Source organism: Charadrius vociferus, unplaced genomic scaffold (genome assembly GCF_000708025.1).
Source record: "Charadrius vociferus isolate BGI_N301 unplaced genomic scaffold, ASM70802v2 scaffold214, whole genome shotgun sequence".
NCBI classification, from domain to species: domain Eukaryota; kingdom Metazoa; phylum Chordata; class Aves; order Charadriiformes; family Charadriidae; genus Charadrius; species Charadrius vociferus.
In genome coordinates this window covers 176,945-191,713 of record NW_009647955.1, presented here as the reverse complement: position 1 = coordinate 191,713, position 14,769 = coordinate 176,945, and the positions used below count along the sequence as shown (strand labels likewise).

General features: G+C 54.2%; 1 protein-coding gene across 1 annotated transcript; it reads left to right on the top strand.

Annotated features, from left to right (window-relative positions):
- Positions 1–835: 835 nt before the first annotated feature.
- Positions 836–13,461, top strand: DVL3 (dishevelled segment polarity protein 3). Its single transcript, XM_009883326.1, has 14 exons — positions 836–899; positions 5,378–5,499; positions 5,906–6,012; positions 6,608–6,743; positions 7,021–7,114; positions 7,524–7,593; positions 7,890–8,029; positions 8,227–8,303; positions 8,720–8,787; positions 9,320–9,469; positions 10,282–10,413; positions 11,560–11,727; positions 12,346–12,558; positions 12,846–13,461. Exons 2-14 carry the CDS (start codon positions 5,453–5,455, stop codon positions 13,268–13,270), a joined length of 1,827 nt encoding a protein of 608 aa, XP_009881628.1. The 5' UTR covers positions 836–899; positions 5,378–5,452; the 3' UTR covers positions 13,271–13,461.
- The last annotated feature ends 1,308 nt before the right edge of the window (positions 13,462–14,769 follow it).

Here is a 14,769-nt window from a genome sequence, read left to right as displayed (position 1 = left end):
AAGAGTGCTTAAAATGTTGTCACTGAGTAGAAAAGAAAATGAGCTTGTTAAAGCCTATTTTGCCATTAAATTTCGTTTATCAAAGTTGGTATTAATTGATCTGATGAATTTACAAGTTGTTTTGATTGCAGACTCGCTGTGGAAAAAGTATATAAGGGCCCAGTGATATTGAAAGTAGAAAGAATAAATTTTCTTTCCAAAGAAAACTGATGTTTTTGCTGTTGGGGAAAAAATATTATCAGTGCTCCCTCCACTGTGAAGACTGATGATAGTGTAGCTGTTTGTGTAATGCGGGAACATGACATTGTGGCACAACTATAAAGCTTGAAGTGATGTTGAAATATTATGTACGTAATTAAAAATCAACAGTAACATTTGGGAGGCAGCACGTTTAATGTATTTCGCTTTCATCTATTAGAAATCTCTGGCATAGGTTGTGATTCTTTCAGATCATTATGAAGAGGTTTAAATTATGTATTTCTTTAGAAATAAGCGAACTGGTGGATTTCTTTAGAAATAAGCGAACTGATGGAAATATGCATGTGAATTCTTTTGGGAGGCACCGATTGAAATGTGAATCTGGGGGCAAAACAGCTGGGTGCACACAGGAGAGCCTTTTCTGCCCTTGTCTTCTCCCCTCCAGCCTGCCCGTCACGGCTGTGGGCATAGGAAGCCGTAGCCTGGCAGCAGGAGGGAGCTGCTGGTCTTCTCCCTGCCCCATCCCCACGCCGGGGCTGCCTGTTGCTTGGTGCCAACACCCGCCTGGGAAAGTCTCCTTTTCCTCAGAAATCCTGGACCCAGCTCTGACTGCCTCCTCTCCCCTCTGCAGGGTGGTGAAAGAAGAAATCTCGGATGATAATGCCAAGCTTCCCTGCTTCAACGGCCGGGTGGTGTCCTGGGTAAGCAAGCCCCTTGCTTCGGTATCTCACTGCCTGTTTCTGCCCTCTCTGAAAACCATCGTTGGGTTGCACAGTGCCAAGTAAGGCACGGGTATTGCTCCATACTGTCAAAGTGCTGACTGCTAATGAAGATGATGAGCTGGATTACCAGGCTCCAGTCCCTCAGCTGGAGAGGGGGCTGCGTGGTGCTGGGTCCCCCGTGCCAGGGATGGTGTGTGATGCCCCTGTGAAGAGCTCACGGTCACTGAAGCCTGGCAGAGGTGGTGGTCCCAGCCTGTCTGCAGCTTAACCCATGTGCCCCTACGGCAGGGTCAGCTTTCCAAGGAAAGTCCTGCTCCGGTGACTGGCGCAAAGGGCTTAAGTGACTTTAGTGCTGGTGAAGCAGACTGGATTTGACTGCCCTGAAGACTAAAGGTACTGCCTGGGCAGCTGCAGGATGAGCTTTTCCCTTTGTGCCATGCCATGCATATGCTCTGTCCCCTGCCTGCATGCTTCCCTCTTCCCCCAGGGGGACCCTCTTTTTTTTTGGGGGGGGTAGGGGAGAGGGTATTCAATCTCTATAGCCAGCCATCCCTTTTCCCTTCTGCTGAGCTGCAGTTTGTGCTGATGGGGGTGCGTGGATCTATGCCAGGAGCAGAACCAAGACCCAAGTGCCTTTTTCCAGAGCCCACCAAATGGCCCCTAAACAGTGAAAACGCAGCAAATCAGGTTAGGTCAGACCTAATGCGTCTTTTATCCCTGCACCAAACAGCCAGACCTCGGCTGGGGAGCCATGAGGTGACTGTGTTTTGGGAGGGAGGGTGGAGGTGACAGGATTGGGCAGGCGCCCCGCTGCCAGACTGGCTCCTGCTGGGGTGCTGATGGGGGGAGCAGCGCACAGGCTGGGGTCCTGCCTGCGCCCCACATCACAGGAGAGGGCACGCTGGGCTCCTGCACAAAGAGCCTATCCAGCCCAGCAGCCAGCCGGCGGCCATCCTCCCTCTAGTGGTGTGCTGCGCGCTTCGGAAAACAGCCTATCCGTCTCTTGGCCACCATCCCCACTCCTGCTGCTGCATCTGCTCTGAGACATCTCCCCACCCATCCCTTTCCAGCTGCCTTTTCTTTTCACCCACTTTGTGGGAGTCCCAGAGTCGCTGAACCCTTTCCATTGCTGTTTTTTACCTGGCCTGCTTTTCCTTGTGTTTGTTATGGTTTGAAGAAGCCACAACAGTTTATTGTCATGTAGACAATTGCTCTATCACCCAGTGACCCCTTGCCGCCCGGGAAGGGGAATTGGGGGGAAAAAACAAGGAAACCTGAGGGCTGAAATATAAACGGATTTAACGCAATGACTAAATAATTAACATTAATAATACTACAGAACCAACATTGATCCCGATACCAATATAAAATATACAAGGATTATACTCAGCCAATTCTATCATTTGGAAGCTGTGCATTCCCAGCAGTGGATAGCAAATGTCAGACACTGTGAGCGCTGTGGCTTTGGGAGGAAGGGGAGGCCTTGGGGGTCTGGCACCGGGGCAAGAAGTTCTCAGGATTGCAGCCATTATGGAAGAGAGAGAACTTCTCAGCAAACTTCCTAATTTATATTGAATGTGATGTTCATGGTATGAAATAATCCTGTTGGTTAGCTTTGGGTCAAGTGCCCGGGTCTCGCTCCTCCTTGTCCCTGCACCTGGTGAGCTTGAAAACACCGAGACCTTGAAACGCACACACCATAGGTGGCTATAAAGTAAATTTTCACAAATTCAGACAATAGAGTCTTCTAAAAATGCAGTTTTCCCAAGCATTAGAAGAGACCTTACTGAAAAGTAAAATTACTGAAAGATAAATTAATCCTGTGTTGCTCAAACCAGGACAGTGGTCCACGCATCCCACGCAGCTGCTGGCTTTCCTCGTAGGGGCTCTCTGGTTGCTCAGTGAGTGGCACAGATCTGGTGTGGCTCTGTCTGATCTGCCCAGGGCACCGTGCTGCTGCTTTGGTGTGCTGGCTCCTTGGGGGGAACATGTGCCTGGAGTTAGCACCGCTACCAGCTCTTGTGCATGAAGGTGACGGCAGTCTCGGGGACCTTTACGTAAAGCTGGTGATCTCTTTTTCTATCCCTGCTGAGAGTCTCCTTGTCTGTGGGTGGTTTGGGGGCTGGGGGGAAGCACTCGCTTTGCTGCTTCTGCCAGACAGGCTGGGGTGAGGCTATTTTAGGAACTTGGTACTAATTTTAGCTAGAGGGAAAGATGGGGGCTTGGATCCAAGTGAATATTTCCTGACAGTGCAAGAGGCAGGAAAAGTGCAGGGTGGTTATCAAAACCTTCCCTGGAGGAAATCCCAGCCCCAGGAGTGTTAGAGGAAGACAACGCCAGTCCCCCTGCTTGGGAACACCCCCTTTCCTCTCTTCACTGCTGTTTGACATCTGCCTGCAGCCAGTTCCCTCTGACCAGATCTATTTGCCTGGTCTTGGCTTGGTATCTTCAAGCAGAGAGTGTTATATGGCGATGCTGGCACCTTCCAGCATCTCTTCTCCCCTGTGCTCCCAGGCAGCGGGTGCCAGAACAAGGATGTGGCCCTCAGGGAGTGGGATGTGTCCTGGGAAGACAAGTCACTGGGAAGGTGTGGGGAGCAGAGCGGAAGCTGAGCCAAGTGAGCTGGTTAGACGGTTGCGAGAGCAGGAGCCGTTGGGCTTGTCCTGGGGCTTGTGGGACGGGCTCTGCAGCTTTTGACACCCCAGGGTACTCTCTGCCCTGTCTGCTGCCTTGGCTGTGGATTTTTCAGGGCTGCTCTGTCTTTCCTGCCCCGGCTGCATCCCTGTCTCTGTTCCCAGTGCCCCTCTGGCAGCAGACCTTTCTCCCCCTGCATTAGTGATGATCTGTGTGGTCCATTGTCCCTTTTACCATGGTTTCCCCAGTTCGCAAAGGTGGGCAGGGCACAGCTCTGTCTTTCATCAGTGATGCTGGGAAGCACTCAAGACCTGTGTAAACGGGTATCAGCTCCTGCCTCCATGCAGATGTGGTCCTCTCATCAGCAAGCAGCAGAGCTGCCTCTGCGTTTACACTGGGCATTATGGTTTTGGCAGCAGCTCTCAGCTCCTTTCTAGCCCATGTTTCATGATCCTTCTGTCCTAACCCAGAGTGGGGCATTCCTTGCCTCTGTTAGATCAGGCCTCTCCTGTGACGGCTGATGATGTGGCAGTTGGTTCAAGTGCACAGGCTGAGGCCTGACCCCTGTCCTGGTCTCCTCACCTCCCTGGACTGGCTCCAGGCTGACCCATAGGCTGTTTTGTCTGGGATGGATTGAGGCGCCGGACCCTGCAGTTCCTCTCTGACGCTGGGAGAGAGCCAAACCCCCTGCTTGCCTGTGTCATGCAGGGGATAGGTGTGAGGCAGATGTGAGAAGCACATTGGAACGTCCTTAAAGATGGAAATTGATCTTCCCTTGCTCGTGAGCTCTAGCCTGTCCCTGGGGACTCCTTTCTGGGCCATGTCACCTCTGCTCTGGGGGTTCCTGAATGTCTCTTACAAGGAAAAGCCCTTTTGTTGCTTTCCTGCCCGGCCCTATTTGGATTAGACCTGCTCAGTGCAGTTTGAAAGTGGGGAAAGCGCAAACCTGGATAGGGAGTGATGTTGGGGAAGCCACTTTCCATTGAGCTAATTTGAGCTATCCTCTGTTTCATGCCACTGACAAGCCCGTTCCTCCTGCGAGAGGCTCCACCTCATTCCCTGAGCCCTGAAATTGGTCGTTTATCTGAGAGCCAGAGGCACAGATTTAGGTGTGCCTGGGCTGCCCTAAAGCATGGCTGGTATAAAGAGTTCCTGGGGTTTGACCCTTTCTTAAAATTTCTGCACTGGCGAAACTGTTGAGCCTCCCAGAGGTTGGCTGGAGGTTGTGCCCGAGGCAATTATCTGCGCACAACCTGAAAGTTTGCAGAGTACGTGTGGAAGCCAGAGAAAGAGCATGTTGGAGTGTATTTCAAAGCCAGCCTCGGCCCTGAGCTCTGTTACCCACAGCCTCTGTGGGCTGGGAAGGTGAAAGCCCTGCTGGGTCCCACAGCTTCAACGCAGAGGTGTAGAGGGTGGTAAAATCAAGAAAAGGAATGGCTGGTAGCTGCCTTTTCTGATGTAAGAAGAACTAGGGGAATCCACTCCTTGCTATAGGACATGTGCTAAAGGTTACCTGAGTGTAAAAATTGTGCAGCGTGGGTGTGCAAATGATGTCAGAGTCTCCAAGCAGAGCTGTCAGCCACCCCGACTTCACCGCTGGGTCAGGAATTCCTGAGCCACAAATAGCCGGTGTCTGGGAAGGCGTTGAAGGGCAATGTTGCTACATGCTTGGCCTGTTTCATACCCGCTCCTGGGCATCTGCTATTGTCCACCATCAGAGATGAGATCCTGGGCCAGGCAGGCATTTGGCCAGCTCGTTTGGCCACTCTTGTAAACGTTTTCCCAGTGCCTCAGCCATTTCATTCTCTCTCTCGTCCCTCCAGCTGGTGTCTGCAGAGGGTTCCCATTCAGATGCTGGCTCAGTCTGTGCCGATAATCAAACAGAGCTGCCACCCTCCATGGAGCGCACGGGAGGAATTGGAGACTCCAGGCCCCCCTCTTTCCAGTAAGTTATCTGGACACCTATCCTGGTTTCCGAGGGACCCACGGTGACTGTGCTGTAAATCCAGACCGGGGGCTGGGACACTCCTACCCAAATCGGCAGGGATCGCAGCCAGCTAGAGGGTTGGAGGATGGGGCTGGGAGCAGATTCGAAGTGGAGCTGCATTGTTCAACAAGCAAAGACATGCTGAAAATAGTGCAGGGAAGGTGGCAAATAGCTGGCACAGTTTCCCCCTGTCCCTTGCCATGCACTCACAGATGTGCTGTGCTTGTTCCCCACCGCCTCTGCTCCTGTCCCTCAAGAAGGAGACTGCTGATGACTGGAGGGTCGTGCTGGCCACCATAGTGGTAGAGAGAGCCTGCTTAAGTTGTTCCCTGTTGGACATATTTGTTGCTTTTACTCATTGCAGCCCTAACACTGGGGGGAGTCGGGAAAACTTGGACAACGAGACAGAGACAGACTCGGTGGTGTCTTCACAAAGGGAACGACCTCGTCGGAAAGATGGGCCTGAGCATGGTGAGTGTTGGTAACGTGGCATGAGCTCTGCAGGGCATGGCTGTGGCACGGTGGGGGCACCAGCTCCAGGAATGGGGCAGCGCTCTCTGCTCTGCAGAACCTTCCCAGCTTGAATAGCTGTTCAGTGATCTGAGGCCACAGCCTCATGTTGGAGGCAGGAGCTAACACCTGTGTTGCATCAGAGCTCGGTGTTGAAACCTTTGGGGCAAAGGAGATGTCTCCTGTAGAAGCCTGGACAGCAGGAGACAGCAGTGCCTCAGTCCTTCTTAGTTGAAAAGCAGAGCGTGCTGTAGCCTTGCCACTCCGTGCTGCTCCTTGATCTGCCAAGGAACCAGCTGCAAGTCTTCCACGAGTTTAGCAGCACTGTTCCTAGTGGCCCACCAGCCCCTTCCCCATCTTGTAGTGATAGAAAAGGTAGATAGAAGACCCACAGAAGATGGATCTGATCCCAGGGTGGACTCAGAGTTGACTTGCTCTAGATAGAATTGTCTGATGGCCAGATTCATTCTGAGAAGGTTTCTGTGAGCCCTGCATAGGGGAAGGGGTCGATTCCTTGTGGCCTGTCTCAAGCATGCTGAGTCTTGTCTTTTCATAGCACCCAGGGTGAATGGGACAGTGAAGGGAGAGCGACGCCGAGACCTGGGCGGGTACGAGAGCTCCTCCACGCTCATGAGCAGTGAGCTGGAGACCACCAGCTTCTTCGATTCAGATGAAGATGACTCCACCAGCAGGTAGGAGAGCTTCAGTCCTGGAGGCTTCCCCCTGCCTGCCAGCACAGAGAGATGCCTTAGCAGGGCACAGTAATCCTGGGCTCCAGTGTCCTTCCTCAGACCTGCTTCTTTCTTAAGTCTCACCCAGCAGCCCCCTCTGCTATTGTCTGTCTCACACATACATGTTCAGCCCCTCTGCCCCTGCAATCCTCTATTCCCTGTGCCATTTCTGTGGCTCTGTTGCTGACAGAGTCACTACCCTGGCAGCAGAAGAGCTGACTCTCGCTTTTGCCTCTAGGTTTAGCAGTTCAACAGAGCAAAGCAGTGCTTCCCGTCTAATGAGGAGGCACAAGCGACGCCGGCGGAAACAGAAGGCTCCACGCATCGAGCGGGTACGCAGGGGCTGGGTGTCCCGGGGAGGGTAAGGCAGGGCAAGGTGGGCTGCCTGGTGGATCTCTCCACTCAGAGCTCTAGGGTTGATCAGGGATTTAGCTGTGTTTGCTGTGGGCACAGCTGAGGACAGGTGGTGTCCAAGTGCTGAGACTTCATAAAGTGCTGTAAACCCTTCTGAAGCCAACGTAGCCTCAAAAGCTGGGACTGCAGACCTTGTCCTGGCTGTGGAGAGGTCGTAAGGACTGTGGCTGATGCCCTCTGGCTCTGCGAAGCTCCCAGCATACGGCTGGAGTTGTGGGTCGTGGCTGTGGTGCCACAGGGAGGGGCAGGTAGCACAAATGGAGGGAGCTGGGGCTGGCAATGTTACTGAGGAACGGGAGGACATCTCATGTTTCACTTATGTTGCAGTCATCGTCCTTCAGCAGCATCACAGACTCCACCATGTCCCTGAACATCATCACGGTCACGCTGAACATGGGTGAGTGGGAGGTGTGCATGGAGCCTACAGTCCTTCCAGAGCGAGATTGGGTGGCGGAGAGGGAACTGGGGCGGGGGCAAAGAGAACACATGTGGGGAGTAGTGAGGAGATAGATTCTGTAGGAAGGTGGCTTGTCTTGAAGCACTGGTCTCTCAAGAGTTTCTCTGCGTCCCAGGACATCCATATGGGACAGGGGCGGAGGCAACCATCATTAGCATGTGGTTTTGTCTGAGATTAGGGCTGCCTGTGCCTGCTGCTTTATGGTGTCTTACTTCTTTCTCTTTCCACCCCTGCAGAGAAATACAACTTCCTGGGTATTTCTATTGTCGGACAGAGCAATGAACGTGGGGATGGAGGCATTTACATTGGCTCTATCATGAAGGGCGGTGCTGTGGCAGCTGATGGCAGGATTGAGCCAGGAGACATGCTTTTGCAGGTACTTAACGCCCACATACCTCCATCTTTGGGCCTGGGAAAGCAGTAAGAAAAGACCCAGAAGCCTCCCTGCGCGCTTTGTCAGGCTAAACCCAGGAAGCTGTGCTTGGAGGAGGGAAGCTGAGTCATTGCTGAGCTGAGTGGGGAGCTCGGCCTCCGGTCACATCTCTGGGACTCACCTCTTTGCATTGTTTGCAGGTAAATGACATCAACTTTGAGAACATGAGCAACGATGATGCTGTGCGGGTGCTGAGAGAGATTGTGCACAAGCCGGGGTAAGTACTCAGGTTGTTTTTTACCTCCGTGGGCAGCTGTATGGTGTGTGCTAAGGGCATGTGAGTCGTGTCTTCCAGCCACCTCTGCCAGTGGTTCTGCAGAAGCTCAGAACTTAAGTTTTTGGTGTTGCTTTGATTCCTGGGTTTTCATGCCCAAAGCAAGAATTGCAGCCAACAGGATGGTGGTGAATTGGGGTCTGTGCCCCCTTTTTGTGGGGATGCTGTGTCATTAGGGTCATCAGCAACCCTCTGCAGGGTCACATCATTTTGTCCGTGCCACAGCTGAAAGGGGATAAGAGCACTTTACTGGCAGCTTCTCCCCGTCCTGCAGGAGAGAGCCAGCATACAGCATCCGCCCATCACACAGGGGTTTGTGCAGCTGGGCTCTTGTTCTAACTCTCTCCTTTTTGTTGCAGGCCCATCACCCTGACGGTGGCCAAGTGCTGGGACCCCAGCCCCCGGGGCTGCTTCTCGTTACCCAGGAGTAAGTGGATAGCTGACCCACCCTTAACGCTGGTGCCCAGCTCATGTGAGAGCCCTGCCTTAAGCACTTACTTGGTTGTTGTCTTGTTCCTCCCCTGTGTGTGTGACTCCATGTGGCACTAGATTGGGGTTTGATGGGGTCTCAGCTCTCCTGTTAGGAGGCTGCTATGTCCTATTCCCAGGCCAAAATGCCCATAAGCCCAGCCCTCCTTCCCACATCACGCTGGGGACGCGTTTCACTGGGGCAGGGGGGTCACTTGTTCGGGGCGCCAGAGGAAAGAGAAACCCCCCCTTGAGCCATAGGGGGATCTCTCCCTCTGCACCTCTCCTGCTGACCCTCCCTCTCTTCTTTCTCTCCCAGTTGCTCCCCAGCGGATCTGGGCTGGGCCAGACTCTCCATGCTCCGATCCGGGTGAGTCCCGGCAGATACTGGGGATGGAATGGGCTGCGCTGAGTCCCTGTCCCTCCCCAGAGGTTGATTTGATGAGGGCATAATTTCTTATAGCTACTGACTGACTCTTTCTTCACTGCAGGTGAGCCCATCCGGCCCATCGACCCGGCAGCCTGGGTGTCTCACACGGCAGCGATGACTGGCACCTACCCAGCGTACGGTATGAGTCCATCCATGAGCACAATCACTTCCACCAGCTCCTCCATCACCAGCTCCATCCCAGAGACCGAACGTAAGTCCTTGTGCCTCCGTGCCCCAACCGCTGCACGGCTTCCTCACCTTCACTGTGCTGTAAAGGGACCAATACATCTGCTGGGGAACAGCTGGGGTGGGCAAGGTCTGACCTGCCAGGGGACTAAGCTCTCACCAGGCAGGCACTTGGATGAGTGGGAGTTCTGGCTGGGTGAATTAATGCCACCTTTTTCAGACTTCTACGTAAGGAGAGTAGAAGAGCCTGGGTGCAATCCAGGAGCTGTGGCAGGTGCAGAGGAAAGGCTCAGAGCAGTCAGGGGTTACCGGCTGAGAATGCCAAACCAGAGGGAGTCAGTTTGTCCCTGGAGCAATTTCCTTCCCAGGCAGCAGATAGATCAGGATGGAGGCAACTGGGAGCCTTGCAGTGGGGCAAGGTCCTGCTGAGCACAGGGCTCTTTTGGTTGCTTTCTGAAGGTTTTGGGTAATTGTAGTATACAGAGCCCTGAAGAAAGGGTCTAGAGAGCCAGGGCAAAAAGCCAGGAGTTTGTTGTAAGTTTGTGAGGAGCAGAGAATTCCCTTGCTGGGCTGTGTGGGCTCACTTGGCAGCTTTTGGATCTCAGCTGCTTGGGACTGGTTGGAAGGAAGCCTGGGTTTTGCACAAGGTGAAATGGCTGACATGGGAATGATAACATCGAAAGGCTGGAAGGGGGGTTTACACAGCATGTTCCTCAAGACTGTCTGCGATGTATTGCTCTCTGGCCCATTCCTCCTGTGTGTGATGCTTCCATGTTGCCCTGTTGTCTTTTCTGTCCCCTCTCATCTCTGCCTCCCTTCCCTTCGTCCACACCACAGGCCTCGATGACTTTCACCTGTCCATCCACAGTGACATGGCCACCATTGTCAAAGCCATGGCCTCACCAGAGTCAGGCCTGGAGGTGCGTGACCGCATGTGGCTGAAGATCACCATCCCCAATGCCTTCATTGGTAAGAGACTGTCCTGCCTGCAGCAGTGGTGGGGAGTGGGGAATGCACCCTCAGTAAGTTTGCAGATGACAAAGTTAGCCTGGAGTGTTGACCTGCTTGAGGGTAGGATGGCTCTACAGAGGGATCTGGACAGGCTGGATCGATGGGTTGAGGCCAATGGTATGAGGTTCAACAAGGCCAAGTGCCGAGTCCTGCACTTGGGTCACAACCACCCCATGCAGCGCTACAAGCTCGGGTAAGCGTTGCTGGAAAGCTGCCCAGCGGAAAAGGACCTGGGGGTGTTGGTTGACAGCTGGCTGGATATGAGCCAGCAGCGTGCCCAGGTAGCCAAGAAGGCCAACAGCATCCTGGCCTGTATCAGGAACAGTGTGGCCAGGAAGACTATGGAAGTGATCATGCCCCTGTGCTCAGCACTGGTGAGGCCCCACCTCAAGTACTGTGTTCAGTTTTGGGCCCCTCACTACAAGAAAGACATTCTGGAGCATGTTCAGAGAAGGGCAACAAAGCTGGTGAGGGGTCTGGAGAACAAGTCTTACGGGGAGTGGCTAAAGGAACTGGGATTGTTTAGCCTGGAGAAAAGGAGGCTGAGGGGAGACCTTATTGCTCTCTACAACTACCTGAAAGGAGCGTGTAGAGAGGTGGGGGTCGACCTCTTCTCACTAGTAACAAATGATAGGACAAGAGGAAATGGCCTCAAGTTGCGCCAGGGTAGGTTTAGATTGGATATTAGGAAAAATTTCTTCACAGAAAGGGTTGTTAAGCATTGGAACAGGCTGCTCAGGGAAGTGGTGGAGTTGACCCCCCTGGAGGTATTTAAAAGACAGGTAGATGTGGTGCCTACGGACATGGTTTAGTGGTGATTTTGGCAGCGTTAGGTTGATGGTTGAACTTGATGATCTTAAAGGTCCCTTCCAACCAAAACAATTCTATGATTCTGTGAATGGGTGGCCTGTTTTCCAAGTGGATGCCCAAGGGAGCATCTCTGTTGCTGTAAACAGTTGACCAGGCCAGAGTCATAAATTGAACCTTTGGCTCTGCAGTCCATTTTCACCTTTCGGCCCACTGTCTTGGCTCTGGTGTGGCCCACTGCCTCAACAGCTACTGTCTTCTTCTGTTGCTGTATTTAACTCTGATGTTTGGTGGCAGGTTCGGATGTGGTGGATTGGCTGTATCACCATGTGGAGGGCTTTACAGACCGTCGTGAATCCCGCAAATATGCCAGCAACCTGCTGAAGGCTGGCTACATCCGACACACCGTGAACAAGATCACCTTTTCGGAGCAATGCTATTACATCTTTGGGGACCTCTGTGGAAGTAGGACACTTGGCATGGGTGGGAGGGAGAGAATGGAGGGAGGTTGAGGTCCTGCAGAGCCCTGCTAACACTGTGGGGACATAGCTACTGCCATTGCCATCAGGCTGGGCCCCTTGTTCTAAAGACCCTGTTAGACAGTGAGGAAGAATACCCCAGCTCCTTTGTCATGCTGCTGGAGTGGTGAAGTTGGAAGATGACACTGTCACCTGCTATGTGGTGTTTTCTCCTGGGCAGCCAGAGCAGAGTCTTAGTCTTCAATGACTCTGTCTCCAGGCTCTGAGCTTCCACTGCTGGCAAAGGCGTGGTGCTCAGACAAGTGGCTTCTGCTCAGATAAGAGGGGTTGGGGAAGTAATTGGCAGGGTGAGCTGTAACTCTGATGTGGTCCTTTCCCACCAAGCTGGTCTCTGTATTAGAGTGGCAGCTCTGACTTGCACTGCCTGGCTGTTGTCCAGCCAGGAAGCAGAAATGGTTGCATTGACTAAGAGGGAGAGTGCCATGTTCTTGCATCTCCTTGTGTACCCCATCCTTGTCCATCCACAAGGTTGGACAGGGAGCTTCTTCATCACACGTGGCTGTCTTTCTGCTTGGATTAACCCCTCTCTTCTGCTTTCTTGCAGACATGGCTAATCTGTCTCTTCACGATCATGATGGTTCCAGTGGTGCCTCCGATCAGGACACTTTGGCTCCGCTCCCCCACCCAGGAGCTGCACCCTGGCCTATGGCTTTCCCGTATCAGTATCCACCGCCTCATCCATACAACCCCCACCCCGGCTTCCCTGACCCAGGCTACAGCTACGGAGGGGGCAGTGCCGGCAGCCAGCACAGTGAAGGTGAGTGAAAAGGACTAAAATATGCCTGCAGGTGGGCAGATGCCCCGCTCGGTACAGGGAAGCAGCAGGAAAAGGCTGCTTAGGCAAGGTCCTATGTGTGTGGGGAGCCAGGGCAAAAGCCATCTCAGAAGGGTTGTGGGACTCGGAGTGGAAGGAGACTGAGAGCATGGAGTGCGCTGGCAGATGGCTGCGCTGCAGCGTGCTGTAGTCCTCTCTTGGCTAGAGGAGCATCCTTTCTTCCTGGCTCGTCTGAGCTGTCACCTAACTTTGCCTTGTGCGCTTCACAGGGAGCCGGAGCAGCGGTTCCAATCGCAGCGGCAGCGAGAGGAGGAAGGAGAGAGAGAAGACCGGGGAGTCCAAGTCAGGCGGCAGCGGGAGCGAGTCGGACCACACCACGAGGAGCAGCATGCGGCGTGAGCGCGCGGCCAGCGAGCGCTCGGTGCCAGCCAGCCAGCACAGCCAGCGTAGCCAGCACTCTCTGGCTCACAGCATCCGCAGCCACCACAGCCAGCAGTCGTACGGGCCGCCCGGCCTCCCCCCACTCTTCAGCCCCCCCATGTTGCTGATGCCTCCACCGCCTTCAGCCATGGGCCCCCCCCGGGCGCCGCCGGGCCGTGACCTGGCCTCTGTGCCCCCCGAACTGACAGCCAGTAGACAGTCCTTCCGAATGGCCATGGGCAACCCCAGTGAGTTCTTTGTGGATGTAATGTGAAGCGCCCGTCCCCTGTCTGTCTGCTGCCCCTTCCTTCCCCTCTCCATCCCTGTCGTTTGTCTCCTAGGACCAGCCCTGGCTTCACCCCTTGTTTTTTGGGTTTTGTTTTTTTTTGGTTTGTTTTTTTTTTTTGGTCTTGATAACGAAAAGAAAAAAAGGGAAAAAAAATAATAAATGGAACTAAACCTTGATTCTAATCCCTCCTCGAGCGGGGTGGACGGGCCTGGCAGGCCCGCTGGGTGCTGCCAGCCCATCCCGCCACCAGACTTGTGTATTGCCGATGGTAATTCCCTCCTGCCGTCCTCTCTAACCCCATTAATCCGCATCCGTCCCAGCGCCCTGTGCTGCTTGCCCGTGTGTCACTGCCGCCTCGATCCTTCCGCCCTAAACATCTCTTCTTTCTTTTCACCCTTTTGTGTTTCTTCTATCAAGCAGCAAAGAATTACGGGGTGTTTGACTTTCTCTGAGCCTGCCGCCCGTAGGGGGGAGAGCTGGAGCGTGGCGTGGCCCGACAGGAGGACACGGAGCTCCAAGGGCGCTGGGCACGCGTGGCGCTGAAGATGGCTTCTTTCCTCCCCCCTTGCGGAAGACTCCCTGCCCTTCCCGCAGCCCTGAGAGGGGAGCAGGGACCAGCCTTATATATGCGTTTTAAATCCCGTTGTAGTTGCCTTTTGGCTAATGCATGAATGTTCCAGGGCTTCAGTGCCTCCGGGAAGTGGAGAGATGCTGCCACTTCCCTCTTGCCTCCCTCCTCTTGCCCACACATTGGGCCAGGTCCGAGCCTGGCTTTGCCCCGTGGTAGAAACCTCCTTCACCTTGCCCGAGTCTCGGGGCTGGGGCTGTACCTCTGCATTCAGCTCGGAGCGGCGGTGGGTGCCCGCGCAGTCTTGCGCGACTCGGGGCCCTGCATCTGCCCTGGGGTACTCGGGGCGGGTATTTAGGGGCAGAGCTCTGCTCCCTCTGTTCTGCTCTTTGCCCTCCTGCTTGCAACACGCTGCTGCCTGTCCTGATTGTAGGGGCTGTCCCATGCCTGGGGCTGGCAGCTGTGGCCTTCTCCCTCCAGCTGTCCCGTTGCTGCTCAGCAATGTGACATCTTCAAGGGCCTGGATGGAGTTAGAAGGTGAGGGAGGGGTACAAATGGTTCACTTTCACACCCTGGGGAAAGGTGGAGATCCCCTGTATTTGCCCTATGAAGGGTCTGAGTCTGCCTCCCCCTTTGCCCAGTGCCACCAGTGCTGCTGGAGGGATGAAGCTCTGCAACGGCGCTGGGATGGCCTCGCTCCCTCCGGGCTGTGAACGGCAGCAACATGAGCTCTCTGGGGAGGGAGGCTGCGGCCTGAACGGTGGCCCTTGGGCTCGGTGCCCACAGATGTGTCAGAACAGCCGAGTCCCTTTGCTCCGGCGCTCCCTGCCCTTTTTTCCTTCCTCTTCTGGGTACTCAGAGACGTGCCTTGGGCTGGGGACAGCCCCTTCCCCATGCCCAGGGCCAAGCACGGTAC